At 41.1% G+C, this 26,582-nt stretch overlaps 1 protein-coding gene across 2 annotated transcripts in view; it reads right to left on the bottom strand.

The window, feature by feature from the left end:
- SEMA3C (semaphorin 3C) overlaps positions 1 to 26,582 on the bottom strand; it is a 156,133-nt gene that overhangs the window by 4,572 nt on the left and 124,979 nt on the right. For both annotated transcript variants that reach the window (XM_065422929.1, XM_065397399.1), the window contains exons 11-15: positions 21,614 to 21,836; positions 9,684 to 9,772; positions 6,585 to 6,626; positions 4,998 to 5,155; positions 1,444 to 1,511 (exon numbers count right to left, since the gene is read on the bottom strand). In XM_065422929.1, coding sequence (XP_065279001.1) covers positions 1,444 to 1,511; positions 4,998 to 5,155; positions 6,585 to 6,626; positions 9,684 to 9,772; positions 21,614 to 21,836 — 580 coding nt within the window. The remainder of the gene's footprint in view (positions 1 to 1,443; positions 1,512 to 4,997; positions 5,156 to 6,584; positions 6,627 to 9,683; positions 9,773 to 21,613; positions 21,837 to 26,582) is intronic.

Below are 26,582 nucleotides of genomic sequence, written 5' to 3'. Positions count from 1 at the left end.
ACATTTTACTCACATCAGCTCTTTTGTCTTTTTGGTGGTTGTCCGATGTTTTTTTCTTCTCAGTGTATTAGTTTGCCATAAAATGGCTTAAAATATAAATTATATGTTGAAAGAGTCTAAATTATGGTTTCTTTATTACCTTTTATTACACTGGAAAAAGTGGGAGAAGGGCCACCTATTATACCTTAGCTCTTCTCTTCCCCACTCTCACCAAAACTTCCTTGAAAAGAGAGAGTGAAACACCCTAATTAAGATTAGTCAATAGCTCAGTGGTTAGAGCACTCATTCAAGCTGTAGGAGACCCATGTTTAAGCCTCTGCTCTGTCTAATTCAGAGTAAGGACTTCACACTGGTTATCTTTACTCCCAGGTTAATTGGCTATTTTGGGATCTCTCACTCTCTTTTCCTAGAAATTGCATCCTGGACCTGAGAAACCTTCCTGATGAAGGTTGCATTGAAACTAGATATGTTTCTATGAAAAGTTTTGTTTTTGACAAATTGACATATCCCAGCAAAAGACATCAACTTTACAACTGATGGCACAGAGTGAAATGGACAAGAGTTCAAAACAGGATTAAAATTGCAGGTGAAAATGTTCTTGATCCCCTAATCTCAATTTGTGTGGATTACAAAGCACTAGACTGTCACAGCCCTTACTCAGCCATGCAGGGGAGTAAAATGGAGTAAGGCACCGGTCCTCAAAGGTATTTAGGCACCTAAATCCCTTTGAAATCAATGGGAGTTAGTCGTCTTTTGAGGATCTGGGCCTAAATTACAGGTATCACCCTTGTTTGGCCTTGCTTGGAATTGGAAGTGGAAGGAGCCTTAGCTCCACTGCCTCAACTCATTGGGCAGTGTAGATGGTCTGGTGCACATTGGGGTGTAAAATGCTTCATGAAAAGGGATGAAATAATGTACTCGTCCCTCAGTGCAAAGAGGGAAAGGGGAAGAATTGTGACTCAGAGTGGTGTCCAAGTCACAGTGCGCCCTGAGGCTATTCCGGGGTGTGTGTGGGGGGGGGGAGGGGACGCAGCTTACACACCACCCCTTGCTCAGGGCTATGCCCAAAAGCACAATCTAGACCTAAATGACTTTACAGTCCAGCATAATCATCAGGCACAAGATTGGAACAGGTGGGTTTACAGGACATGGGCAGAAGTGTGTGGGGAACTAGAGCAGTCCATGATTTCCCTATAGCTGACTCAAGTCAGTGCTACTGGACTCTCACTTTATAATATCTCATGCCATGTTATCATACAAAGGCAACACTTCATGTAAAATGCAAGGAAAGGATGTTAAGGAAAAAAAACCTCTCAGGTTTGGAACATGACTGTGCTTTTTTGCTGCTTTACCAGTAAACCACATGGCTGACCTGAAGGATGAGTCACATGAAGGAAAGTTCAAGTGATCTTTAACAGTATGATCATCTTTCAGTTACAGTACCTTTCAAGTTAAATCCTCGGCACTGAGTCATAGGATTTCCATGTCTCACATCTTGTCTACGACTCCGCCTGTAATATTTGGGAAGCACAAACTATGACTCTAAAATAGCCACACTGTAAAACTATTCACCAAATTATATATTAGTATCAGTGGTCATGACTTACTGTCAACAATTCCATGTTTTGCAATTGGCATGCATATAAGGCCCAGACCTTGGTCCTATTTAAATCAATGGAAGTTTTCCCACTGAAGTCAAGGGGAGCAGAGCTGGGTGCTAAGATTGACCCTATTCATGAAAAGAACAGACTCTTCTGAACCTCAAAGAAGATGAGTTGTATTCAGGTTTCTGAGAAAGGTTTCAACTGGTTTGTATTGTATCCAAACTGGTTCATCCATTCTTCACTATCAAGCAGTATGTCCTTCCAACAGTCTCTGTTGTACAGTGGAGCAACATAAAGCTCAGAGGTTTCACATACAGGGGTTCATACAAATGTTGTCAGTTCCTTTTGGAGGCCAGGGCAGTCTTGTATGATCAATGACTGCTCCTCATCAATTACTCACTATTTGACTTTAGATAGGTTACTTAGGCCAATGTTTCCAACTTGCCTAAGTAATCTGATTACCAGAGGTACTGAACACCCACGCCTGTCATTAGTTCTCACTGGTGAAGTTGAGATTGCTCTGCATCTCAGAAAATCACACTATTTATTTTGATGCCTAACTATGGATTTACCTCCTGCTCTAGGCAATTGGTATGGAAATGTGTGCCAGAATCTCTCTGTGTCTTGGTTTCCCCATCTGTCATATAGGATGAGTAATATTGCTCTGCCTTAAGGGGATATGGAGAATTTTAAGTCATTAATGTTTGTGAAGTGCTCTGGGAGCATCAGGTGGTCATGCTTTATCCTATTATAACTATTTTTCTCCACATGAATTCATGCCTCTCAGCCCAACACAAAATTTGGTGGATGTCTCTCTGTCTCTCTGCCTGACTTTAGAATTTGCAGCAAAACCTGAAACTAGGCAAGTGTTATGTGGCTGAGGATTTGTTGTCCTCCTTTACATGTAATACTCAATATTAAAAATGCTGCAGCACTATAACATGGCCTGAACGATATGAGAGAAAATGAGATGAGAAAGAAAATAGTGAACACCAGAGTAGGAAAATACCTAGGTAAACCATAATTTGCGGTGGTCTTTCAGAAGCTGCTCCCACACCCCACTAACCTAATCAAAAGACCTTATCCTGACAGTTTACTATTTATCCAGAAATAAGAAGTGGAAATGTTTATTTGCGGAGGATGTGTTTGTGGGTGTTTTCAGGACATAAGGAAAAAGTCAGGTGTTTTGAGGTTATGCTGTGTGGGATGACACACAGCAGGCAGAGAGGTGGTGAGAGAAAGATTGACCGTAGAAAGATTCTACGGTCTAGACTTGGGGATTTGGCTCGAATTACTGATGTTTTCTCCAGCACAAGCTGTTTCTTTAGATAAAGAAACAACTCATTTCCTTAGCATATGAAAAACAGATTGTTTTCCATACTGTGTTTGGTGTTTATTTTGGTCTGCTATAAGAAGCACATTACAAACAAAATGTTAGCAGCAGTATAAAACCCAATGGAAATAACATGGATATACATGATGGAAATGGCAAGAGGTCAACTGGAAATTATATATGTTGGGCTTGAGTTTCCACTCTGTTATACCTCTCAACAGTTTAAGCTGTGTTGGCTTCAGGTGGGCTAAGAATCAGAGAGCTGGAGCCAGCACCCTGACCATTCCCCATCCTCCCATCCAGGGCTTTGCTTGGTATCCCAAAGAATCTGTCGTGAAGACCAGAGGTCAAATGCTGAACTTTGCGAATTGTAAACAAATACTACTACTACTACTATAAAAAAAGCAAGGTACCTGCACCATAAAATATACTTTGTACATTCAGGACTAACTTGTGCTTTATGAGTTAATCCCGTGCAAGGGGTGGCCAGTAGCTGCCCTAACCCAAGAAATTGTCTCTGTTCCCTTTTTTGCTCCCAGATTTTAGTAATCGACTACTGGCACCTGATCAACTGGCTGGACCACTGGGAGATGGAGCCTAGGCTCCACACATTTCCCATCCCCCTCTGTCAGCTCCCCAGATACCTGCAAAGGGAGAAGTACCATGCACACAGTCCCCGGGCTCTTCCTTGCATCTACAACTGTGATGCAGGGAGGTTACACACGGGAAGTGGGTCTCATTCCCCTTTTGCTCCTGCACAGGCCAGGCCAGGCCAGGCTAGAACCCACTTGTAATGAAAAGTTTAGTTTGATAATATTTCACACAATATTCATTAGATCTTCTGTAGTCATTTGTACAAGCACTGAAGCCCTAGTAATATGAGACCTCACTACAGCCTTCTGCTATTAAATATTTCCCCAGAGAAGTGGAGCGAGATTGCTATTTTGCATAAAAAGTATGGTTTGTGCCATTAACTCAGTGAGAACTAGAGACCTTCTGTTGCAAATTAAAGAAAAATTGCTTTCTATGTCTGCTTTAATGAACTTCATGTTGAAAATCCCAACTCTAGTGGGTATGATATGGAAATGAAATTTGCCTGTATTGGTCTGTTTCCCAGAGCACGGTGGGAGTCTTCTTGTCCTGTGAATATTTTTGAGAGTTAGAAAATATTTACCATCCTGAATGGGGTTGAAAAGTCAAAAGCTCAAAAATGTTTGCAAATTGAAATATTTGTAAAAATTGGTTCATGTCAATCGAAACCTTTTGTTTCAATAATTTGTAAATGTTTTGTTTTGATTTCAACTTTTTTATTTTTTTAATCTTTTTTTTGGTCTAATAAGTGTACATTTTTAACCAGAATAAATTATTTTGGTTTTGGTTTGTTTCAAAAATATTGAAATGGAATATTTTGACAATTTCCAAACTTTTTTATTCCAACATTTTTCAAGTCAAGAGATTTGTCGAAACAGACCCAGCTCTATAAATAGTTTTGGTGTCAACAAATCAGTGTTTTCTGATGAAAAATGTCTCTCTGAAAAATTCCAGACCAATTTGTTTCCCTATAAATAGTCCTTTTCAGTGAGGAGAAACACAGAATATGAAGATTTAATGCACCAGACACACTCTCAGATATTATGCTGCATGAAAGGGATTACCATGATAGTTACATCCACAGCAATTTTAAACAAAGGCAAAGGCATAATTGGATTCTGATTCTATTCCCACATCAGCATTACCTCAGTGTAACTCCATTAAAATTGGTGCACATATTGTATACCAGAGGAGGATTAGGCCCTTGTTGCATTAAAATTAGAATGAAATCTATCTTTCACAATATATTGCTTTTAATATAAAAAGTGATCTCTTTAGCAGATAGTTTTGGTCAGCGTGCAATGCCAAAAACAACAGGTATTTCAGTATTATTTTTAAAGAAGCCAGCAACAACAACAACAACAACAAAAAACAATCCCCTTCTGCTATCACATTACATGACCCATGACTACATATGGAAGTAAACCCCTGACTTGTACTTTTCTTGCAAATCTCATCAGACTCCTCACCTCTTCCCTGTTGGGTAGAACCTGGAGCAGGAATTGCCATCCCAAGCGCAGTAAGGATCTCTAGCTAGGCAGCAGTCAGCACAGGCTGTTCCATAGATATGGCAGCGATGCAAAGATACCTGCGTGATCCCTTCATCCGAGCTCACATATAACTGTTGCTGTTGAAGGCAATGGAAACCACGATTTGAGGACTTCAATAAGTCAGGCATAGGTTAGGGGTTTGTCACAGGAGTGGGTGGGTGAGATTCTGTGGCCTGTGTTGTGCAGGAGGTCAGACTAGATGATCATAATGGTCCCTTCTGACCTTAAAGTCTATGAGTCTATGAAACATTTATTTCAGATGTGGAGCCTAGAGGAGCAGCTTCACCCAGGAGCTTAGTTAACATATGCATAAAGCCTTCAATTTGTTTTGGAATTAACTAAAAACCAAGAGGTGAGCCACTAAAGGGTTCAAAGCCAAAATAAATAGAAATCTCCCAGGTTAATATGCCTATAACATTACCATCTCCTGTTAGAAAATACTTAAAATGCTATGGAGAATGCTAATGGTTTTTTGGACATTGAGTCTCATTTATTTTGTCCTGCTGCAGCAGGTCTGAGTTAATACAGTTCAGATTTGAGGACTTGGTCCTTAGTGAGGATTATTGAATCAAGCCTTTGACCTCAGTAACTTCTCTGCATACAGTCTCCATAAGAAATATTGTGCAAAGATTCTAGTTGGATTTCTCGAGGGCATAGATTCCATAAACACAAAACTTAGAGGTCACTATGGACCAGATTCTGAGAATCTTACCTTAAATAGAACCTTACTCCAGGCCAATGGGGCCACTGGAGTCAATGAGACTACTCATGGAGTAAGGATCATTCAAGGTGAGTGAAACCATCAGAATCTGGAGCAAAATGACTGGTTCTAACAAAAGTCTGTTAAATAGCATTACTTAAAGTGGAAATAAACCCTGGATATGAGCATACCTGAACTGTGGTGACCTGAGTCCCTCTCTCTCATAACACTGGCAAATCTCATTGAGTTTAATTTCATAAATAGTAATTAATTAATTAATAATTCTGCAAAGTCTTGGGCACAATTCAGTAAATTTACATTGTTTGACTACAGAATTTTAGCTACCTTTTATTTTGGTTGTGCAGTCACACAACTATTATGATCACCATATTAATGATTCATGTCAAAATAGCCATTATGAATTAGCTTGACAGACATAACCTCATTATAGGCCCCATACTACCATTCCTACACTCCCCAAGCTCTGAATGAATAATTTAGACAAATAGCTTCAGTCTATGGATTGTGATGTGATTGGTTATATGGTAATTTTTTTGTTCCCTAATTGGACTGTTGACACTTTTTATCAATTGAAAATAACCAATATTGAACAATGCATGAGTGGATTTTGTCCTAATGGTGCTGGGACAGATCATTAGCCAGTGCAAATTGGGAGTCAAAGGTGCTACACTGAAGATCTGTGTGTCCGTATGTAGTATGGTGCATCATAGTTAGCCTTTTTAGGACCTTAAGTTAATGTTGTCCTCAGATAATAACCATTGAATGAGTGTTCCACTTTTCTTTACCTTTTTAGATGAAATCTTCATTGTTGTTATGGGAGCATTATTCTGAAAGACAAATCACATATATATGCCATCTTTTATTTATTATGTCATGACATTAAACTTTTGTAAGCCACAGTCATTTCTAGATAAACCATTTTTTTCCAGACTCTTGAGGGGATGTCATTCACACCTAATCATCTTTTGCCACAACTCAACAAACATGACATAAACACAAAGTTTGAGTCAGTAAATATATTGGCTACATGAACCTCTGGACTTGACTCAGACACATTAACAAGTTCTCACACTTCTGTCTGAACTGCTCTTAAGAGCTGACTCACTACTACAGATAGGCAGTATGTGTTTGCAAACCATCACTCTCTCTCTCTTTGGAAGGCACAGCCTTTGTTCTTGGAAGGTAACAGCATGCAGGAATCATGTAACAGCTCATACGTAATTAGCACATGATCCGGACAAGAAGAATTAATATTTCTTCCACACTGTATCTACAATGCGTACACTTTGGTTACTGTCCAACACATGTTTTTAGATTATCAACAAGAAATGCCAACATTACAAATGATGTGTTGTGTTACTGAATTTTTGTTTTTGCTCAGTGCACTCAGTGGACACTGCGCACTACTGTATGTAGTTTTCAGTATCATTTATTATCTGTGTCAAACTGAATGTTAAAGAACTCCCTTTGGAGTTATTACAACCACTGTATTAAACCAATGAAACAATCCATTATTCTCATCAAAATTAATGGTGTCGGTGATGGCAACAGTAATGGCAATCATTATTTTGGGGATCAAGGATTTACTATAGTAATCACAAGAGACGGATGCCATTGTGGTAGGTCAGGATTAGAGCGTGCCACACCAGCAGAGCTGCGAGGAGGCCCAGGGCTGGAATTGCAAGGGGATTTGCAGAAATTGGAAGTTGCTCAGAATTGGGGCTGTGGGGTTGTAACACTTTAGGACTGAATACTTGGGAGCTGGGAAATCTGAGTTCAATTCCATGTTCCACCAGAAGCTTCCTGTTTGACCTTGGGCAAGTCACTTAGTTTTTCTGGGCCTCAGTTTCCCATCTGTTAAATGGGAGATAATAGTACTTCCCTACCTCACAGAGATGCTGTGAGGACAGATACAGTAAAGATTATAGGGTGTTCAGATGCTACAGTAGTGGGGGGCATATAAATACCTGAGGTGAAGATAAGCACATTGGCAGATGTTGGAGCTCAGGACTGGAGCAGTAAAAGTTTAGTAAGTGGGAAATGAGTCATATTGACATAGCTGCAAGGGATAAATGGCCAGATTAATAAGGTGTTGCTACCAGTTCACGTCTAATGGGTAGTAAATTTGCAGAGGTCAGTGTGTGGGAAGCATACAGTGCCTATTCCCTCCTTGCTTTGAACAGTTCTATCAGTGTCTCATTTTCACAAACACTGAAGTAGATCAAAATGTCCCCGATTTGTGTCTGCAGTGCTGTCCTGGGGCTCTGTCTCTTGTGTCTTGCATGGAAACGAGATTAAATAGCTTTGCTCCTGCCGTCTTTCTCACTGCCGTCTGTCAAATACCACTTTGGGCCTCAGATTCCACTTTCCCTCTCAGAGCTACTTTTCAAAAAGAAAATACTTGACAGCACTACTGCATGCTTTACTTAGGATAGGCCTTTACTTACGCTAAGCCTCTGCTACCCTTGTCCCTTCTGTTTTTGAGAGTCATTAGTAAAGCCCCAGCACAACTATCATATGTTTTGAGCCCTGAGCTTATGCTAGTATGATCTTGAGGGCTCAGACTGTAATGAGGAGAAGACCAAGCAGGGGACTGAAAGTCATGACCCTGGGTTCTCTCCCAGGCTTTGGTACAGACTTCCCAAGAGCCCTTGCTTTCCCTGCCTAGCTTCCTCTGCTCTAAATGGAATGAATAATATTTCTGGTGAAAGAAGTCCCATAAAATATTATTCATGTGCACTTTTTAAAAAAAGTAGGCTCAGTTTTCCACACAAGGCATAACAAGACCATTTAAATTCACAGGGAACTCATCCTGGGGTACAAAGCAACTGGGGAACCTGGGTTGGGACAGGCATGTATGAAGGTGTGCAGACGAGGAGGTTGTGCAGAGATGGCAGTCCCTTGTATGGCTTGCACAAGGGAGGGCCTCTGTCCACAGGGGATTGGTCCTGCTTTGAGCAGGGGGTTGGACTAGATGACCTCCTGAGGTCCCTTCCAACCCTGATATTCTATGATTCTAGGGGAGAAGGGGGTATGCTTCCTTGGTGTGCCCAAAGAGGGCTGGGAGGAGATGGAGCTTGCCCCTTCCACACCTGCCCACACAGCAAGTTAGCTGCACCATAGCAAGCGGGCTGCCCAGTCCCTCTGCACAACAGGCTGAGCTGTTCTGGGTACAGAGAAGCTCAGCCTTGATTCGCATCACTTGCCCTGAGTCTACCTGGTAAATGGCAGTCCACTCGCAAATTTCAAAGAGCTTTCACCAGTCGGGTGAACAGTTCCTTATTGTTCTAACAGGCGGCTAGAATGATTGACAGAGACTCTTATATTGTTTTTGCCATTAATTGTTTATGCCTCTTTTCAGCTTAGGGTGATTTAGGCCTAAGGCTTTTTCACTCCAGTGACATCTGGCTTTAAAGAACTTGAGCAAAGTAAAAACAACACTAGTTTGCTTCAAATCTGTGGCTCATAATCAGAAAGCTTATCGTATAATCAAAGAAGTAAAAAAAAAAAAGAAAGAAAAGGAAAACTGAGATTCCAGCTGCAAATGGCGGCTGCCTTAATATGTGATGCCAATGATAAAAGTCTCCTGCTGGCAGCCAGTATAACATGACCTCTTAAAAAATGTGATTATCAAAATCCTTTGAGCCAGGATGACAACATAAGAAAAACAAGGCATTTGAATGCAGAAAAAAAGATTTAAGCCCATTTACACTCCACAGTACACTAGACACCACCTTATTCCTACTTCCTTCAGTTGGAGGGCATCAAGCTGACTTTCTACTAATTTATTTGATCTTTTATCAAGTGCTAGTCACCCTTGCTTTAGACCAAAGTGTTTGTGTGAACATACATGTTGGAGGAATGAAAGGGGGAGCAAGACAAACCTGAAAAACCTCCAGTTCTTCTAAAATGAGCTCTCCACTTGCAGAAGAGTTAGTGGGTAGGACAACAACTTTCTGTACAGTCCCCTGATCTGGAACATAGAGAGAGGACAGATGAATTCTTACCAACTAGGAAAAAATATTAGAGGAAAAATCATAATGGAGAGAAGGGTGGAAATGATTTTCATAAATTCATAGATTTAAAGACCTGGAGGGACCAATAGATCATCTAAGTCTGACCCCCGTGTAGAACACAGACCATAGAACTTCATCCAGTTACTCCTGTAATGAGCCCAATAACTTTGTGTTTGATTTTAAAATATCTGTAATAAGTCTTTCTAGTGGGATTCATTCAAGCAGGCAATAGATGTATAAAGGGATTAGACTTTTCTCACCCAGTTTTTTGTTTAAGTCATGGTCAGATATTTATTTATTCATTCATTTATGTATTATTATTTTATAGCACCCATAAGTAACAGTCAGAATTAGGTCCCCGCTGTACTGGGCGCCATACAAACCCAGAGGAAGAGGCAGCCCCTGCCACAAAGAGTTTACAATCTAAAAACACAAGAGAAACAAAGGAAAGGAGAAATGGATACAATGCCAAATGTTATGTGCAATTCATGGCAACATATAACAGAAACTAATAACATGTAAGCAACCTGCATGGTACAAATTTCAGTGCAGGAATCAGTTTTAATGTGGGTGAGATGCAAGCCCTAGCCAGTGTGGGTTGGTGTGCACCATCAATAATTGGGGCCTTATGTAGCAAAAGAAGCCACTTTTTTGATCCACATGGCAATCAAGGATGTCCATGGGAAATGCACGAAAACTGCTCTCCCCACAGTGGCACCATAAAAACACATAGTAGCATGTAGTCTCTGTCTCCAAAATCAATTTGCTAGCATTACATTTGAAATGGGGATTGAGGTGGGACTTGAAGGAGGGCAAGGTAGTGGCTTTATGGTTCAGGGAGGATGTTCAGGGATTGCTTCAGGGAGGATGTTCTGTGTGAAAGGGATGGCATGGAAGGCAGTGTATGAGGTGACAATATGATACAGGAACAGATAAAATGGGAGAGATTTATATTATATTAATTATTATTAATTATTATTAGTAGTGTTACCACAGCACCCAGGGGCCTGTGTCATAGACCAGAACTCCAGTGTTCTAGGGCCTCCAAAGTAGGGACAAATGTATTGCATTTGATGCAGTGGAAAAGGCAGTGTCAGAAGATGGACTCAAAGAAAGGTTTGAGATGGTAAGAGTGATAGATCAGAAAGATGATCTTAGCAGCTAATTTTATGCTGCTCAGCCAGGACTTTGTTGGCTCTTTAGAAAACCATGAGCCTTGGGCTACATCTACACTACGAGATAGGGACGTGATTCCTCTGCTCATGTACACATAGCTTGTGCTGGCTCTCACAGAGCTAGTGTGAGAATGAACAGCAGAATAGCTGCTATTGCAACGCTGAGCCCTGCCGAGCAGGCACCTACCGGTTTCAGGTGGGTTGTATGCAGCAGCACTCAGCTGTGCTTCTGCTGCCTCTACCTGTGCTACTGAGGCTAGAGTGTAATTTATACTCATGCTAGTTCGAAGACAGCTAGCACAAATATGTGTACATGAGCAAGGGAATCACACCTCTATCTCGTAGTGTAGACATAGCCTTGGATGAAAAAAGGGCTATGGGCATAGGTGCTGGAACTAGGGTGCAGGGGAGGCTGCAGCACCTCCTGGCTTGAAGTGGTTTCCATCACATACAGGGTTTACAGTTTGGTTCAATGGCTCTCAGCACCCCCACTATACAAATTATTCCAGTGCCTTTGGCTATGGGTTCCTCTTGTCAGGAAGGACTAGAACTCAGACTGACTATAACAAACCTATTTTGCTCTATATTGTCACAGAGGAGGAAGATCAAAGAGTTTGTATCCCCCTTTTGTCATGAAATGTTTCAATAATAATGTTGAATTGAGCAGGTCAGTAAAATGTTAGAGCTGCCATGTGTGTGTGTGTGTGTGTGTGTGTGTGTGCGCGCGCACGCGCGGGCTCATTTCTGCCTGTAGGGAGGTGATCTGAGCTTCCCATCAGGCAATCTATGATGTTGACAGAAGAAAGCAAAAGCGGGAGACTTGTGATTTTGTTTTTAAGGTCAGTGACTACATTCCATAGCTGGAGTTAGAATGCAAGTTGGTTGGTGTAAATAATTTAAATCATTCTTTTTCCCCAGTGTAAGGCAGCAGATAGGCATACTTTGGCTTCAAAATAAAGAATTGTACTCATGTATAATAATACTGACCACACACCTAAACCACACTGTTGTTTTTTAACATTAAATCAAGAAACCTAAAGCAGCCAAGATATAAAAAAATGTATAGCTATCAACTGTACATGCTCAGCAAATGTTAGCCATGAATATTTCATGAGGATTTGTTCTATGGTTATCGTCCTCATTATTCAATGACATGATAAACCAGTTCTTTCAGAAGAAACTTTCTTGAAACTAAAGCTTTTGACAGTACCCCAGTGGTCTGGACAGGGTGCCAGCATTAGCAAAACTGTGAGGACCTGAAACAGATTTACTGGCTGCCAGGACCTACATGATCCCTAAACTTCCTGAGTACTGTGGAATGTCCTTCCATGGAGCTGAGATGAAGAGCATGTGTGTATGTGGATAAGGCACCAGCCTTTACCTCTATAAAGCCAGTCAAGTAGTCATGAATATGTGTGGCTTGTACACATAGGCTGTCTCTACTCCCTCTCCTTCTTACCTCCCTTCACAGCATTGTGTTATGACTCTTCTCCAGCAATGTTCTTTGTTCCCTCAATATCAGGATATAAATATCCTGGTGGGGAGGAGTTGCTGATTGTCATGAATTTTGGAATACACTCTCAACTGCCTGTCCTGTGTCCTCTAAACCTCACTTACAGGATGTAAAATACTCAAACGCACATTGGTACAGACCCTTCCTATCCTCACACGTGCAATATGGGTCTGACCCATACAAAAGTAAGTGTATTTCAACTATGTAGCAATCCATGCCACACGTTTAAAACTGTAAACTGGTCTTCAATGCACAAACCCAGAAATGGGATGCTGAAATTAGAACTTACAGTAGAAGACCAGCATGGGCATTTACATAACTAAGCACTGATATGAGCACACAAATTCAGGTACTTGTGTCCTTATAAGGAACTCCACATCTGAAAACTGCTGCAAATCCTTGATAAAACAGGGCAAGCGGACAGTATTTCCCATATGCATCTCAATTTATTGCCTGTTGTCGCAATATTATTTTAACATGACAAGCCAGATCCTTGTCTCCAGATACATTCCCTTTCATAAGGAATCCCCACACCACTCTACTGTGCTTACTAGTCCTGCTATAATATTTTCAAGATATTTTATGCAATGTAAAGCATGACAGTGGAAAATTGCTCATTAAAAAATTTTTATGCAAGGAGTGACCTTGGCCTGTAGGCTGTTCCCCAACAATACACAATAACACCAGTTTTACTGTTATTGTTCAATCTTTTCCTTGGTAAGTGAAACAAAAATAATAGTCCCCAGATGGCTTTCCTAGTCCCTTTTCCAAAATGTTTAGCTCTCTAGACTATAAGAACAGTGGTTGTCAAACAACTGCACTTCTACATATTCATCTCAGAATAACTACATTTGAGTTTTGTTGCAAATCTTATTTGTTAACTTCTGTTAATGGAATTAAATTCCTGGGTCAAAAGGAAAGATGGAAAGGATACTGGCAAAATAGTAATGGACACAAGAGGTATGCAAAATTACATACAGTCTGATGTGTTTTCCAGTTCATTATTGTTCTGCAAGCAAGATACAAGAGGACACAGAATGAATGTAAGTCATTTATATTCACAACAAGATCCTATAAAAATCAAACAAGTAGAGGGACAATTTCCTTCCCGGAGTAACTCTACTGACTTCCCTAGAGTCACTCCAAAGATGAATTTGACAAAGAATGTGTTAGTTCTACTAAATTAGGAGACAAGCCATTGTGTCTGCTAAACACTAGAATATACCTAGCTACATGGCAGATGTATGCCTTTCATTGGTCTCTCTGTAGGTAATACACAACACTTGACCTTACTACAGTACGTGTCAATACCCATGTTGTAACAGAGAGAAAGAGAGAGAGCCAAGGAGAGGAGAGATCTGGCTGAGCTCTAGGTGGGTGCAGCCTTAGTTCAAATAGGTGGTCTATTGGTTGAACTCTGTAGAACGTGAACCAAAAAGGAGTCTTTCCCAGCTGAGACCGTAGGAGCTACAATATATTAAGCTTCTGTCATCTGGAAGTTACTCTTTGCATGATAAGCTAATTTGAGTTCCTAGCTCCCCACTTATTTTTTTCTTTTTTTAAAGCAGATTCTCATTTACACATTACTTTTCCCTTCCACGGCCTCTTTGGTCTCCTGCTATAGTTTGTTAAACATGTGGCCTTTACGCTACACAGTGAAACACTGTTTTATACTTTTTTTCCTCTGTCTTGTTCCACAATTTCCAGTGGACAAAATTCTGAGAGTTGCTGAGCACTTGCAACTTCCTCTGACATCAGCACCTCTCAGGATCTGGCCCATAGCTTCACATGACAGATCTCTTCTCTCCTTACCTCTCTCTGTACAACATGGGTATTATCACCTACTGTAGCAAGGTCAAATACTGTATATTAGCTTCTTTCGAATGCAGACAAAACTCTTGGAATGATAAACTTTAATCCCTAATCGAGACCTGATAACTTCCATTACCGACTAGTGACATTCACCCTTTCTTTGGAGACTACAGCCACATAAACTAATAAAGAAAGCTGCTATGATTGCTTTCCTGCCCCACAGTTAATAGTATCCTAGCCACAGATAATCATTGGCATTGGCATTATATAACCCACTGGTCAGTGTGAATTATGTGTACCTCCAGGTCCCTGGTTCAATGCCTGGTATGTTGACCAATATAGCAGCTATCTCAATAGCACTTTCTGGAAATACTGAGTTAAGTTCCAAAGATGAAGCAGTATTCTTATTTAGAGAGCAGGTACAGGGCTGGGGAAAACCCACCAACTTTAGTTTGCACAGGTTTCAGCGAACCTTACAAGGCTGACCCATAAGCTTTGCTTTGAGTTTGGGGTTAATTTGAATTCCAAAATATAAATCAAACTCTTAAATGATTTGGAACAAAGTAATCACGTACATAGAGCCTGATCCAAAGCCTACTGAAGTCAATATAAAGACTCTTATTGGATTAGGCCTATAGTTAACCTATTTAACAACATGATCTTATTACTATTAACCTCATTCTCCCTTCCCCTTCTCTCCTATTGTTTTTCACACTCACATCAGCACGGGGATCATGTCTTCCTCTGTGTTTGTACAGTGCTCAGCACACTAGGGGTCTCTGTCCTGACCGAGGCCTCTGGGCAACCATAATACAAATAATAAATATGGAGAGAATGCAATTTCTTTCATGCCAAACCTTCTCAAACAACACAGGTTTCAAAGTTTGACTTGAACTCAAATGTTACTGGGATCACTTCTGTTACTTATGAGGGATTGGAAAGAGTGAACAGCAAGAGGAGAAAGAGCAAACATCCCCTAGGCTTGGAAATTGAGCAGAGAGCAGACAGAGTGGAAAACAAACAGAGAGAGAGAGAGAGAGACTGTGAAGAAAGGAACACAGAGAGAGGAAGAGAACAGGCTTGATAAGTTTATGGAGGGAATGGTTTGATGGGATAACGTGATTTTAGTCAATTAGGCATTAACGTGCCATCGCGGGTAAAATGAGGGTCCGGCTGTAGAATCTTGCCTGTATGCTCGGGGTTCTACTGATCGCCATATTTGGGGTCGGGAAGGAATTTTCCTCCAGGGTAGATTGGCAGAGGCCCTGGAGGTTTTTCGCCTTCCTCCGCAGCATAGGGCAGGGGTCGCAGGCTGGAGGATTCTGTTGTGGGTGGGTCAGCTTTTGTGGCCTGCATCATGCGGGAGGTCAGACTAGATGACCATATTGGTCCCTTCTGACCTTAAAGTCTATGAGTCTATGAGTCTATGACAACGTGAATGAAAAAATAAATAAGGTGCAAGCTCCTCCGGTGGTGCAAATCAGCAGATTCCTGTAGAAGCCAGTTGAGCTATGCCTGCTTACACCAGCTGATGACCTGGCCCACAGTGTATAACAAAGGAGGTAAAAAATAATGAATACTGATATCTATTGCAGATCTGTTTGGCTGAAATACAGTGGATTGAACAGAAGAGATTTGAGTTTACATCTCTCTTTCCAAATTACCACCAACCGTTCTTTTCCACAATGACCATTGTAGCTCAGTATTGCCAACTTCAAAGAAAGACTTAGAACAAACAAACAACAATCCCAGAAAAAAACAACAAATCAAAGGGCTGGCTGTCCACATCATCAAAACCACCATCACAGTTGACACTAACTGCTACCGTGCTAAACATCTTACGGAGAGGTCTCCTCCTTTGAGGGGGTCCCTCATGTTGAAGCACGAGGAAGATTGGTGGGGCAGCGTGAGAAAACCTGTAGTGCTTTTGCCCTGGTGGTACCTGTAGCAGGGGCAGATGGAGTCTGTGAACTCATGCCTTAAGGTCGTTGATTGGGCACATTTCATAAGCATTACATTGACTTGAAATAAATAAATAAAAAGAAAAGAATAAGTTGTCCATGATGCCCAAACTCTCTTTGTGTGAAACCCTTTCAGTCATGGGACAGCACGTGAAATTCTGAGACGAATGATTGTACTGCTTAGCAGTTAAAGCTAAGGACTGACAGGGCTCTCTCTTTCTGGCTCTGTCACTGTTTTGCTGCATGGCCTGGTCAAAGTTACTTAACTGTTCTATGTCTCAGTTTACCCCATCTTGAAATGGATATAATACTTGCTCAGCTTACAGTCTTGCTGTGAAACTTAATGAACAGACTGTAAAGCATTTTGAGGTCTCTCCCAAAGAGCAATTCGTAAGTGCAAAGAATTACTGGGCTAACTACTTAGATCTTTACTCACTTTGAGTAAGAACTGAGTAGGGATCTCAGGATACAGACCTTGGGGGGGAATTTGCAACTCCTAAAATGGCTGTAAGGGTAAAAAAGCTTTGGAGGAGATGATCATCATAACACTTCAAATGATTCGCTCAATATGCCTGAGCGGACCGGGGAACCAGGCTGCCTTTGGTATCACTCTTGTATAAAACCTTCTTCCAGAGTGCAAAGACAGAACTCAAACTAGTGAATTTAATGCTTGCTTTTCTGACCAGATTATCTAGCTCTGTAACAATCTGTAGTTCATTACATGTTATGGGTTATTCCATTGCTGGATACTACTGTTGTTAGTGAGAGTTAGTCTTCGAAAAAGACAGCCATCATGTAACACTGAAAAAGCAAGTACTCCAGGGATTTAGTCACATATGTGGCATCCATATTTTAACCTCATGCTCTGAAAGTGCTAAGTGCAACCAGTCTTTCAAATGAAGGGTTCAAACAATTGGACGAGAGAAGGAAAGATAATTAGAAACACTGAACAAACACACACAACAGTAGACGCTGGAGACAAAACCACATGCACACGGCCCAACTTAAACATATGAAACTGTGCTAAATCATCCTGAAATCTGAAACACCGTCTACAGTAGTAATTTAGCCCCCTTTTCAAAAGCTGCATGACATCATGCCTTACAGGAGCCGAGAAAGTTCTTAAGGATGGCCAGTGATTGCTGAATGTGCCTGAACCTGACGCGGATATTTAAATATTTTCATAACAGTAACAACAATAAAGAAAGCATGTAGAGTCCAAGGATTGCACAATCTGGTGCACTCTGTACAAAGACTTTGGAAGTGCAAGTGATAGGTTGCAAACTTAAAAAATAAATATTAATCTCAAGAAAATGCCTGCATGCTGCTTTGCTGCTTTTCTTAAACAAATGGAAAACAACTTACCAGGGGATAAAGTGGAGAATTTGGAGGCTTGAGACATGGAGTAATGTAATTAAAATAAAATGCAAGGGAAATGAAATGCTTTATGAGCTGCAAAACTAGACAAGCGGAGAAGCAGAGTAAGTGAAGAAGAGATCTAAATCCAAGGTCTTGACCAGACGACATAGAGGAAAGGGTATTAGCCTCATTGTCGTTGTCAAATATGCAAATGGGTAATTACACTATGACCAGCTAATTACAGCTGTGGTTTCTATTGGGATGATAAGGTATTCTACACTTGTCTATCTACCGCTAAACAGTTGCTGCTTTTCACCCCACGAGGCACCTCCATTTCAGTGGTGTATGTAGAGATCCCCATCGTGTCAAGCCTTCGCATCAGGCTGGCAGGTTTTGTAAAGTGCTTTGGGATTCTTCAGGACGAAAGGCACAGCGTAAATGCGAGATCGTTATCATTAGAAAAGCTGTGTGTAATGTTTAAAGAACAATGTCAGTCTATGGGATTTATTTCACTAGTCATGTAGCTTAGAAAAGAAGTACTGTACTGAAATTAACTCTTGGCCAGGAACAGTTACAGTGAGTTTGACATGCCTGGCTGGGGGAGCAAAGGAAATATTACATTTATTTCACGTTAATGTAAAAAAAGACATGGCTGTCTGTACCCTTCCTGTGCCATGGCTACATGATGAAAAATACAGGGGTTCCTAGAGCTACTTTTGTTATCGTTCATTTGCACTCAGGAACTGATTTACTACTGAGACTCTCAAGGAGGAGGAGGGGGGAAGCTAAACATTTTTTGTGCTCTGCATCTGGCAAGACATAAAACACTCCAATTTGCAGCATGAGACAGGTCACTGACAGTGACAGACGTGACTGGCAACATCTCAGTTCAGCAGCAGTAACTAAGCTTCAGAGACTGAGTGTAATTGTCACCAGGTGACAAATCCCATTCTCCACTGCTGAGGGGCTCAGGGCTCCCAAGAAATTATCAAATGAAACTCTGTTATACAATGTGTGTTTTGCATTTTCCAGGATGAACTTACATAAAAGGAAACCCCCTCTGCATTTCTTCTGACTGTTAATATCTTTATCGAATCCTCCTGAGTCTCACAGAAAGCACAGAGCCAAGGAAAAGGGTAAAGAGTCTTTCCTCACAGAGACAGAAACTCGATCATTTGTATTTACAAGGGTTGAGAGGCACTGTACCTATGTCATATCTGTTTATTTTACGGCAGGGCTATGAAGCTATTAGCATCTTAGGAAGAATCTCTGCATCACCCAGGAATTGTAACGTCCAAAAAAAATAGACTAGCAGAAATTATAAATAGTACATATCACAGGACATCAAGTCTATTATTTCAGTAGTTGTGGCTCTAATCTTAACTCTTTGAGATAGTGCACTATATTGGATTTCATAGAATCATAGAACCATAGGGTTAGAAGTCCTGCAAGGAGGGTGTGCTGGCAGATTATAGAACGAAAACAAACACATATAACCAGCCCAGGTAATTTAGTACCTTTAATGAGCCACCCGCTCATTGTTTATCCATGGCTGAGTCACTTAGCTGCTCTCTGTGACGCCTAACCAAGCTATACAATGAGGTTGCCTGTACTTATTCCCCTTAATGGAATTTGATGAGGAGTAATTTGCTAATATTCAGTAGTTGACTTTGAGACTTGATCCAACTCCCACTTCAAGTCACTGGGAGTATTTTTATTGACTCAAGTTGGATTGGGTCCTAAGTTATTGTTCATCATTAAAACCTGTGACATCATTAATGAGTTTCAGTTTAATAAAGTTAGTAAAGTGCTTTGAGTACCTGAGATGGAAAGAACCATTGAAATGCTAAATATCATTATTGTCCAAAGCTTCAAAAATGTAAGGCACTTTATATGTACAGCACATTATTCATTATTATTACTACTACATATTTTGTAACTGATATAACATGTACCTTGTGTTAGCTGGAGACTTATATGGCTTGGCTTCTTAATTAATCTTTAGCTGTATTTTTTCCTCTAGTTAAAAAAAATCGTATGTTTAGACAAATGATACTAGTTTAAAAACTATACTGACATTTAAATGTTCATTTGAAAGCTCTATTCTTGCATGCCAAAGTATTTGTGTGGTTAAAAACAGTGAATTGGCACGGAGAAGCTATGCTGGTAGAAGACCAAGATTTTTTTGTTTGTTTGTTTAGACATGGCTGATGCTAATCTATGTGAACAATAAGTAGGGAGGGCACGTATAAGCGTTCCTCTAGAGATTTCCACAGTAGCATGCACAGCACCCTTCTTTGCTTCTTCCATAGGAAAGGCAATATAGCACCTACTGTGTCAAATTAAACCCTGAAGGATCCAAAGGTCCCGGGTTGTCATTGGATTCACTAGGCCTACTAGTAACGCTGATACTTGCTAGGAAAAAAAGTGTCTTAATTAGTAATTAGTTTCTTATTTAGTCTGATGACCTGACAACTAAAGAAAGCCAAGAGACCTTAAGGCAATTTTAAAACTAATTTTGCATCAGATGGCCAAGAAAAATAAAAGTGCCCAGATCCAAAGCTCACTAAATTCTTACTGTAATTCAATACCCAAAGCTCTATGCATCTTCTATCACTGCCATGCCTTATAATGATGTACACTAGCCACTAGAGAGAGTGAGTGTCATTCTGATGAATCATGACATAGTGAATGGAGGCCCTTGGTGATGGTTTGCCATGGGAACAATAACAGAGCTTTTCTGTATTCTTATTTCCTTTGGTGGTTGGGGACTTGCTTTAAGAAGAGTGAAGAGAGTTTCTTTTAATCCCCTCCTCATAAAAGTCTGGCGATTTGAAAGATTTTTAGCCTTGGCTTCCTGAGTCTAATACAAGGATGGTAATTCCCAAACCCATGTGGTCTAAATGGTAGTTTGTTGGCAGAAACAGTAGTTCCACATCTCTATAAGACTTGTCTGATGTTCAGAGACAAACCTGTTCTCATAGGATTATCTGCCTTATTTTTAGTTGAAACTGCTCTGTGCTAACAAACAGAATCAAGAAGACTGGATTGTAGTTTATCAGAGCTCCAGTCCCCAAGCCCTTCACAAGCACAGCCCCCCACTAAGTCAATGGCAGTTCCAGATGCAGAGGGCTTTCAGGATCCAGCCCTAGATCATCTACTTTAGTCAATTTCCCTGACACTGATTGATTGTTCTCTACAATTCCAATCATGTCCCAATAAATTTGAAAAGTAAATTGGATCACTATCCTCTAACCTTACAGTTCTTAATGAAAATCACTAGACTTGTCAATTACACTGGGGTCAGTTCAGGACATCCATTGACTTCAATGGAATTGCTACAGATTCACACTGGTGTAACTGAGAGCAGAATTTGGTTTGTTATGTTATAAAGGAAATATTTGTAATCATTGAATCAGACTTAGAAAGTCCTACAACACAGTCCCACTAGAACTACAGTTTGCCCTTTTCTATTTGCTAAAACCCTCTATATTTTTACATTACTGTGAAGTTGTTATTTCTGCCCCTGTAACTTTCTGGCCAAGTTACCATTCTTTTCACAGGCAGCTTACCTCATACGATGATTGCAATTAGTAATAATACAATGTCAGATTCCCATATTCCTACTCCTGGAAAATAGTACATTAATCCATGAAAGTTAATGGTACTACTCATGGGTATGATGCTACTCAGGGTGAGTAAATCTAGACCATACATTGCACACAACAAAGTTGGCTTTTGTCGCTGATGAGAACCATTCTATTTTTTACAATAAATATTCATTTTATTTTCTTTGTATTTTTGTTCTGATTATAGCTCTTAAGACATATTTGTATAGATAGTAATTATGTTTTAATAAGCACTTGTGAAGACAATAGGCTGTACAAGGTTTGGAGTTGACTAAAAACTACAATGCAGTACATGAAAGATAAATAAATAAAATAATTCCATGCATATCTGCTGTTAAGTGCAGCTTACCTGTTCCAAGAAATAAGACATGGTATCGTCCGTCAGCAGCATTAACTCGGTCCACTGCTATCTTTGTATACTTGTAGTCTGTTCCTGTCCGAATGATTAATGGCCTTTTGTGTATTGGGTAAATGGGATTGAACATCAAGGGGTGATTCCTAATAAAGGTCACAACGTCGTCGGGGAATTCCTTGGTTGTCCGCATGTTGGGTGTAAAGGCTCCTCCAGGACACTGTGAGGAAGCATTCATAATAATGCTTAACAATGCATAGCATCTATCAAGGATATTTTGTCTTCAATCTATCCACAAACATTGACAGATGTTCAGGCGACATGGTAACATTTTTTGAAAAAACACTTCATACTCCATGTGAAAATGATTATATTTATATAATGGAAAAGCTGTACTCTAATAACTATGTCTATAAACCGCCCTCACTTGGGACAAAACAAACAAACATATTTGTGTGTTGTTAAAAGCTAGGCTGATGGCAATGCTCCATGCTTGGGGGGCCTTATTTTTGCATTCCTTGAGCTCCCAAAGTTCTCACTGCAAAGAATGGTAAGGGGAAAGATACAAAGATCTTGCCTCTGTGTAGTACAAAAATGGATGTAAAGGCCAATAGGTATATTTAGATGCCTAACTAGGTACCTACCTCTGCTGTATGTTATAATTGTTCAGTGCACATAGGGCTAGATTTGGACAAAACCTGTGCAAATGCACAAGAAGGGAGAAAATGCAAGGAGCCTTCCCAGATCCTTTGAGACTCTACATGAGTACCTAGGGTAGCCTAACTCCAGTGTGAGGAGCCACACTGCAAAGCCATTCCTGTGTTACTGTGTCCTCACTGGTTCTGTGCTCACGTGTGTATTTCACTAGGACTTCTGGTGCAATAAGCTGAGCCATGCTGTGTTTCTTTCCCAGTGACTCGTGAGAGAACTGGGCAGACAATGAGACAGGTGGAAGGCACTGGAGGTATTACACCCACCCTCAGCCCACAGGTGAGTTAGCCTGCATCCTTACTGCAAAGTGGGTAGGTACCCAGCCCGAATGGAAACAGTATCTGGGCTTTAACCCACACGCCCAGCCAGGTCAGTTAACTTGGGTTGAAAGCACTACTGAAAGCTAATAATGTGTTTACGTGTTTTCCTGAATCAGGCTCAAATTTCGGCCTGCTGCACACAACTCATGTAAACAAGTGACATGGCCACACCCCTGCCCTGCACCTATCTATGTTACCATTGGAAGAGTCACCCACAATACACTGCTGCATAGCACAGGGTTTACAAGGCAGCTTCTGTGCAGTTCATCTAGCTCTGGAGTTCTGCTGCTTTCAGGGCCCTGTAAAATGTGAGGAGGTCAGGATTTGACCCTATATCTCATCAAGGCATGAAGAGACATTTGACAGGTAAATTCTGAGCCAGGGGTTTGTCAGAAGAATCTGTAGCTTTCTGTAGAGTGCTAGGAAAAGGCCTTACAATGACCCTGTCCTCCAAAGCCCCACAAATTTTCCAAGCTATCCAGCTGTCAGGGACGGCTCCAGGCACCAGCTTGGCAAGCAGGTGCTTGGGGCGGCCACTCCGGAGAGGGGCGGCAGGTCCAGCTATTCAGTGGCAATTCGGCGGACAGTCCCTCACTCCCGCTCGGAGCGAAGGATTTTCCGCCGAATTGCCGCCATAGATCGCGATCGCGGCTTTTTTTTTTTTTTTTTTGTGGCTGCTTGGGGCGGCCCAAACCCTAGAGCCGGCCCTGCCAGTTGTGAAGGTTATTGCCCAGATTAGGTACTGCACACCTGCCAGTAACGGTCCCCACACCCTAGCTTGATTCCAAGTGTGCCAAATGGATGTTGGTAATAACAACAGAGATGCACTGAGCTCAAAGATTCCTCTAGCATCCTAAAGTGAGAGTTCTCACTCAATGTCTGTACAACTTTGGGACAAAGACAGCAGAACTTCCCTGCCTTTCACCTTCATTCCTTGATTGTGAGACAATGAAAGGACCCCAGGGGCAGATGGCTCATCCCCCCTACAAAGAAACAATATTTTGTGGTTGGTGGAATAGAGATGGGAAGACCCCATAGAGAGAGGTGTTATTAGGGACAGGTTCCCTCCTGCCCCTCCCCCCGCAGCAATCTGGGATAACAGAGTCCCACCCAACTCTAGCCCTTTCTTTACATTGAATGAAGAACCATCCCATTGATCAATCCTGTGATCTATCAGTCCCCTTGGGTACTCACAGGGGAGTAATTCCAGTCTTAGAGAGCTGACAGGCTGTGAGTATCCAGGGGAAATGTGGGAAAGAAGACAGGGAGAGGAGAAATCAACTCCAATATAGAAATCTGTGCTGTGCAGGGACTTCTCTCAGCCCCAGCCAACTCCTTCACTTCCTGCTGCTCTAGAACTCTATTGGCTTTCTGCAGCTCATGGGCCTTTCATTTTCCAGGAAACACAGGGCAAATTTCAGAAAGTTGTCACTAGCACTGACAAACAGGGATGGCTACAGGCTTTTGAGGGCTCCAAGTAAGGTGATTCTTGGCAAGGCACCCCAAAATTCAAAGGCACTCCCAGATCTATGTCAGAGAGCCCCCTCCCCACCTGCATCCTAGACCAATATCACCTGTCCTTGCACTCCTTCCTTAGAAGACAGGTACCTTTTCTGTCTTCTAGACCAGATTTCCCAGATGCTGGGAGTGGACAACGGGATAGATCACTCGATAATTGCCTCTTCTGTTCATCCCCCCTGAAGCAGCTGGCATTGGCCATTGCTGGAATACAGGAGAGTGGGCTGGATGGACCTTTGGTCTGACCCAGTATGGCCGTTCGTATGTTCCCCACCTTCCTGCCTCACAGATCCTAGGCCATCTTCCTGTGTATTCCCAGATTCAACTGTCCCTATTTATTCCCACCCTGGCATATAAATCCTCATGAATTGCAGCTGGATAATTAGATAGTTGTTTCAGGCATGTCCCAGACATCCTTCTTGGACCAGTTCATTGCCTCTATTACCAACCTAAAAACCCATGTCATGAAAATTATTCCTTTAGCCATGAAGGACTGGACTCAGAAAGCTTCATCGCTTGTGTCTATTCGCTGCCAAACAGAGAAGTCACTGAAGAACAACATGAGCTGTTCCCTTCCTCAGAGAGTTGAGTGTACCTCTGCTGCACTCACCACCCTACAGATGATTTAACCATATGGTGACTGCACTCACAGTACATTTTGCACCCACAAGCCTGCTGGGATAGCCCCACACATTAGAGATGAACTAAAGGAAGAGAGGAACCCTTTGGTTTATAGTACATTCTTCAACAAGCTATGGGTACAAAAATATTTCTGTAAAGTCTGGATAATGGAAACAACCCTTAAACAGCTCTGAATGTAGTAGGAAGCTGCCAATTATGTCATAAAAGTTTTTCCATAAGTAATTTTAGTTTGTGGAAGAAATAAGAAATGATTGGTATGTAGTAAAGGGGCAGCCAAAGACTGCAGAGCCTGACGGTGGCCTAGCGAATGCATTACTTTATTTAATTCCATTTAAGCTATGCTGAAGCATTTGTGATGTTTACAGTTACAGCATTTTGGCTGATTGTAAGTGCATTTATATCAAAATGTTTAATTTGAAAGATCTATTTACGCAAGTGGAACATATGATTTGCCGTATTGGGTCAGATTGCTTGTCCTTCTGATCTAGCATCCTGGCAGTGACTAATATTGATGTTCAGCAGGAAAGGGGCTCCTAACCCAGAATGCATTTTGGCCAAACTTTTTGAACTTGGATGCCCAAAAGTAGGCATCTGAATATACATTTAAGCTTCTAAATAAAAGTGGTCATATTTTCAAAGGCGCTGCACCTACACTGACTTCAGTGGGAAATAGAATTTAACCCTTAATCCTTCCATGATGTCAGAGACAGAAGCTTCTGCCAATGGAGAAGAGCAGAGATAAGCTACAGAAATCTCATGTCAGAAAATGTTTTGTTTAGTGACTGTGATGAAGTAGGGTGGTTTGCGGAGAAGCATCAGGGGAACAGATGAGAGGATAAGGCAGTTTCACATGATAAGGATGCAGAGTTTAGTCAAATTTGATGAGATTATTGTCCTGATTTGAACTGGATTGGATTATGCAGAACAATGGAGGTACCATGGGAATTGGCTGACATGACAATGGAAAATCAGTGACACGCTTCCTTGTGTGTTTGTGTAATGGCTTGTTAAAAGACTTTTGTGTAGAAGAATTTGGAGAGTCTTGGGGAAAGAATATTAGAGTCCAGTCATGTCTTGTCTTGGAAAAACTGGCAGCATAAGGGGGAAAATTTGGCTGAACGCTCAACATGGGGTGATTTGGATAGCTGTTCTCATGGCCTTCTCTGAACTACTACCCGGCTACTTGAGGTTTGGATTTGACCCGAAGAAAAAATATAGGGACGAGTTCCAGTCGGAAGATTAAGATCCAACTCTCCAATCCCCTAGAAATGTGCAGAGCTTTGGTTTTAACATTCCAGTTTTGTCACTAATCATGTCCTTATATTATACTATCTATTTTCGCCTTTCTTTATTAATGTACCAAACCATCTTTCTGGCTTTTCTTTTCATTGCAGCTTCACACTGAACTAATGCAAATACTGAGGTGTCCATAACAATCCCCAAGAATCTTTCTTCTCAGGATCCTTCAAACTCAGAGCCCATCAGCATATCTGATAACTTTAGACAATTTTTGCCACTATGTAAAGCCCAATTCTAAGTTAAATGTTCCTTTCCTTTGTGCTGCCTGATCCCTTACTGTGTTTAGCCCCATTTGGAATACTTCACAAGCCTTCATAAGATGAACCAAGAATAACATGGCAGTGGTTGAAAAAATACATAGATACAATACTCCTGAAGCAGCAAGAAACACTGAAATGTGACTAATCACCAGAGCATGAAACTTCCTGGTTAAATGAGCCATTTATTTTATATTTTCATAAACAGTAAAATTAAAG

Source organism: Emys orbicularis, chromosome 1 (genome assembly GCF_028017835.1).
Source record: "Emys orbicularis isolate rEmyOrb1 chromosome 1, rEmyOrb1.hap1, whole genome shotgun sequence".
NCBI classification, from domain to species: domain Eukaryota; kingdom Metazoa; phylum Chordata; order Testudines; family Emydidae; genus Emys; species Emys orbicularis.
The sequence above is the reverse complement of the archived record's forward strand: the minus strand, read 5'-3'. Positions and strand labels throughout refer to the sequence as shown.